Below are 4,730 nucleotides of genomic sequence, written 5' to 3' on the forward strand. Positions count from 1 at the left end.
GCTGGTCGGCCGTCATCTGCTGGGCGGAGCTTGAAGCTTTCTTTCTGAAATCGGTTGTTGAATGATGAATTCATTCTCGTTATTTTTCAACTCTATTCTCATAATATTACGACTTTATTCTCCTAATTTTACTTTATTCTCCCAATTTTACGACTTTATTCTTGTAATTTTACGACTTTATTTTCCTAATTTTACGACTTTATTCTAGTAATTTTACGACTTTATTCTCGTAATTTTACGACTTTATTCTCGTCATTTTACGACTTTATTCTCGTCATTTTACGAAGTAATTCTCGTAATTTTACGACGTAATTCTCGTAATTTTATGACCTAATTCTCAAAAAAATCTAAAAAAATATATAAAAAATCTCTAGCTTGGCCCTAATACTCTGTCAAAGATAATAAATGTTTTACCTTCAGTAAATAAAATCGACCAGGAGGGGCTCATTCTGTAATTTTGGTTCGATCAGGGTTCATATTCTGTCAAACAGGAATCAGAACCAGAATGAATAGAAATGGGGTGGTATGCAAAGTGGAAATAAATTATGGGTGTAAATTTTATGATAAATTATGTCTGAAATATATACGAGATAAGTAGCTGTAGGAGCGTTAGTTTGTTTACTGACAGTAAAACAGAAGGCTATGGTGGAGGTATGGAGGCATCATGACCTCTGATCAAATCACACTGCATCTAAGCGAGCTCAGAGGATTGACACCTGCTGAAATCATAAAGCATATTTTATTTTATGTCCTTAATGCATCGGTTTTAGGAGAGTAGAAGAAGTTCTAAACGTCCAGCACCATGTGGCTCCGGGTCGTTTCTCTGCGCTGACGTAGGAAACAAGCAGCAGTCGATTTGAGCTTATCCCTCCACCAAACTTTCCTCAAGTCTTCAAGCTTAGTAAAATGCCCACAGCGAACACCAGCAGCATCCCCACTCCGATCTCCGTCATCCTGCCCAGCTGCTTGTCCCCCACGTTCTCCTGCGTCCTCTTCAGCATCTCCTCCTTCCGGACCCGGATGTCCCTCTGTCTCTGCAGCTGCCCTTCGTAGTGAGCTTTGTAGAACTTATCAAAGTCGAAGATCCTTTCTCTCAAGTCTGCCCCCATCACCGCCCGCCTGCCCCCGGCCTGCTGCTCGACTGATCCCCCGGTGGAGGGCCTGGCTCTGGTCGTGAGGTCCGACAGGCTCAGGAGACCCCTGTCGTATTTCTTCCGGAGCCCCTTGTTGCCCAGAACCATGTAGGCCTCGCTGATCTCGGAGAAGCGCACCGTGGCCTCCTCGCTGCCCGAGTTCCTGTCCGGATGGTAGGTGAAGGACTGTTTGTAGTAGGCGGTTTTGATCTGGGCTTGGGTGGCGGTGGGAGAGACCTCCAGGATGTCATAGTAGCCGGTTTTGGTTCTGTACAGGGGCTCAGATCTGGACCCGTTCCCGCTGTAGTTCCTGACGGTAATAAAGTGAGGAGATCCAGGATCCAGATGGAGGCTGCTGGGACCCTGGATGAGGGCAAAGGGGGATAAAGCAGAGGCATAGCCAGAACATTTTAATAGGGGTGTCCAGGCAGTAACCAATGTAGACTGAGAGGGTGGCTGAAAGCGGATCAGCACCAGAACCTCAGAGTCAGTCTCCTCTGTTCCAACAGGAATGAGCAAAATTAACTCTACTTTCCTACAGCCTTTGATAACAAATAGACGTATATATTTAAACAACCATGAAAAATAATTTCAAAATCTCATCTTTTCCATTGTCATCATTTACCTACTTTTATCAAAAACTGTTCTGCATAAAACTATTATTTACTTGTACTAATATCTGGATTATTAAGTTATCACTGAAGTAGTTATTCATCTCTGATTTTACTGAAGACTCCTAGATGACTTACAGAGACACAGAATTTTCTCTTCTCCCCACATGACACAAAATCTAGTTCTGAAAAGAGCAGAAATTCTGTACTCACCATCTTTAACGTTAGTTTTTTATGTGCACGATTAACAACAGTGTTTTAGTTGTAAAGTAATTGTTAATGTATAAAAAATTTAAGTTTAAATATTCCCCTTGAGCATGGGCAGTTCTAGACAGGGGCCAACAGGGGTCTGTGCCCCTGTAGCTCATGTCCTGGCCCCTATTATTGCCCCTGTACCAAAGACATAATACTGGATGTGCGCTGGAACAGACATGGTTACTGATAGGTAGTTCAGTTGGATCTATTTCTTTTTTTTCTATTTTACTAATTATTTAAAATCAACAAGGCCTTAGCTTCAGTGGTATTGAAATAGAATCCCAGTTTTCATCTGCTAAATGATTTATTCAAAACAAAAAACAAAACTCATTTTTGCAGCTGAATTTATCCGTTTTTCAGATTTGACAGAAAACGTCATTTTTACTTAAATTAAGTCAAAAATATGTAAAATTCCTAAATTATGAATATATACTGACCAAATAATAATTGAATAAAAAAAATTTCTCTTCATGCAGCCCTCTTAATATATTTGAATCCCTTGCCCTGTTTTTAATTTCATGCTTTTCTGGGCCCCCATGAAAACAATGCTGGCCCCCTCCTGGCCCCCTGGTACATTTGGTCTAGAACCGCCACTGCCCTTGAGTATTACTGCTGTCATCTTCTGTATTAGGGGGGAAAATGGTAATGATGGCCACCCCTTGCCCCCCATCTAGCTTCGCCCCTGCGATCACAGCTTCCATACAGAGGAACAACCTTTATAAAATAGTCCTATTTGAACCTAATTCCCTCTTAGTTCTGGTATAATGTTGCTGTTCAGACCAGCTTCTCCATACCGGCTTCAGCTCCACCCGGCGGCTGCTCACCTTTGCATAACCGTCCCGGTGGCCTCCAGCAGCAGGAGAAGCTGACCGCTCCGCCTTCCGCCGCCGGTTTTTAATGTCATCAAACAGAAACCCGGCGGATAGGGAGCCAGGAGGTACCGCCCTGGTTCGGTTCGGGATTCGGTTCCCCAGGAGGTAGCTTTTAAACATTTTTAGTCCAGTTTCACACGCTCCCCTTCCCGCACAGTGCCTGACCTCCGCCATGTTTCCGGGGAGGTTTTTAAACCACAGCGCCCCCAGCGGCCAGCGGGGGAACACGTCACCCAAGAAAGGCTGGCAAAACATTATGACCGCTGGCAGAGGATTCACTGAGCCTGTTTCTTCTTTATTATAAGGTTCGTTAGCGGTATGCATTGAACAAATCTAATATTTACATTTTCTCATTGTGTTTAAATGATAAAAATAGTGGCCTATTTTTTAGTGTAGTCCTGTTTCTCTGACTGTGACTAACTGGATGTGCTCTCTTCATCCTCTGACATGGGAACTGGCTCGGAGCTCGTCTGCCTGGCTGATTGTTTCCTGGACGGGGCCGCCTTTTACAGCTGCTTTTTGTGTCTCTGCTTCCGTCTCCTTGAACCCCAGTTGGCCTCGGCAGATGGCCGCTCACACTGAGCCTGGTTCTGCTGGAGGTTTTTATTCCAGTTAAAAGGGATTTTTTCCTCTCCACTGTCGCTACAAGCATGCTTAGTGTGAGTTGTAACCAGTTGTATGCAATCAGCTGGTTTTCCGTAGATAGAAAACTTTGAATCAATCTGACTGGATGATCTGGTGAACCGTAAAGTGACCTGAGATGACTTGTGTTGTGAATTGGTTCTATAGAAATAAACTGAATTGCTTGAATCAAGCTTCCTAACAATAATTAGTATACTCTAATCCATACACCAACATCAATGTGAGAAAAACGACTGAAATATGACTGTGTCATCTGCAATAAAAGACGGAAATTGTTACATTTAATATAAAATAAAGTCAACATTTTAATTCTTTACTACCACTAATCATCTTTACTGTTATTTTATTGTTATGTTTGTAGCAAATGTTGTTATTTTAAGCATATAATGATTATGAAAGGAAAGGCATTTTTAATGATATTGATTATATAATTTTTGTTGTGATACAGAAGAATATAAAAATTTGAATGTATTTATATACATATTGAATGGCACATATTGCATATATCTATGCAACTGACCTATTTTATTCGGAGTACAATTTACCTAGAAGAAGCTAGGTAACTTTTTTTACATACAATTTCCTTTAAAGTTTCATTCAGTCTAAATTCATTTTAGTTACTTAGAAGAGTTGATTTAACAAACCAACTCAAGTAAATTTTACAACCAAATGTCCTTTATTAACAAAAGATAGACTCAGATTCAACTTTATTTATCCCTTGGGATTACTCCTTCAGGGAAATTCTGGTTCCGGTAGCTTATACAGAGTATGAAGAGTGAAAGCCAGATGCCATTAAAGATTTTTTTTAAAAAATATGACAGACAATATAAAAAGAGTGTGTATAGTACAAAAAAGCATAAAAAAGTTGTAATGTCCTTGAATATGTTTCCCTTAGATATAATAATATCTGCACAGTAGAGACCTAAGGTACACAGTAGTTCACCTGGATTATTGCACTTGCACTGCAGAGATATACTGACCTTATAAATAAGGAAAGAACTACACAGACTACACAGTAGTTGTCATGTGTTGATGTACAGTGAGAGAGTAGAATATTGCACATGAGTGACAATAGGTAATGTTTTGCACAAGATGTCCAAGGAGGGGGAGTGCTGAACCTTGTCCCTCTTCCCGTCACCTCCTCCTTCCCCCAAGTGAGGAGTTGTACAGCTTGATGGCTTTTGGGAACAAAGGAGTTCAGTTATATTACACAGAGA

At 41.0% G+C, this 4,730-nt stretch overlaps 1 protein-coding gene across 1 annotated transcript; it reads right to left on the minus strand.

Moving 5' to 3' along the window:
• Nucleotides 1-298: 298 nt before the first annotated feature.
• On the minus strand, nt 299-3,051 carry LOC107084705 (dnaJ homolog subfamily C member 30-like). The gene is made up of 2 exons (XM_015374644.1): nt 2,824-3,051; nt 299-1,496 (listed from the first exon to the last, which is right to left on the minus strand). The coding sequence occupies exons 1-2, from the start codon at nt 3,043-3,045 to the stop codon at nt 885-887; spliced, it is 834 nt and encodes a 277-aa protein (XP_015230130.1). The 5' UTR covers nt 3,046-3,051; the 3' UTR covers nt 299-884.
• Nucleotides 3,052-4,730: the final 1,679 nt, after the last annotated feature.

Source organism: Cyprinodon variegatus, unplaced genomic scaffold (genome assembly GCF_000732505.1).
Source record: "Cyprinodon variegatus isolate N-32 unplaced genomic scaffold, C_variegatus-1.0 Scaffold107, whole genome shotgun sequence".
NCBI lineage: Eukaryota > Metazoa > Chordata > Actinopteri > Cyprinodontiformes > Cyprinodontidae > Cyprinodon > Cyprinodon variegatus.

Bases quoted from the DNA above. Each gene is read 5' to 3' on its own strand.
- LOC107084705 (XM_015374644.1), bottom strand. From the start codon at position 3,045: ATGGCGGAGGTCAGGCACTGTGCGGGAAGGGGAGCGTGTGAAACTGGA. The intron at 1,497-2,823 runs GTGAGCAGCCGC...GCCCTCATCCAG, and splicing joins ACCGGGACGGTTATGCAAAG to GGTCCCAGCAGCCTCCATCT.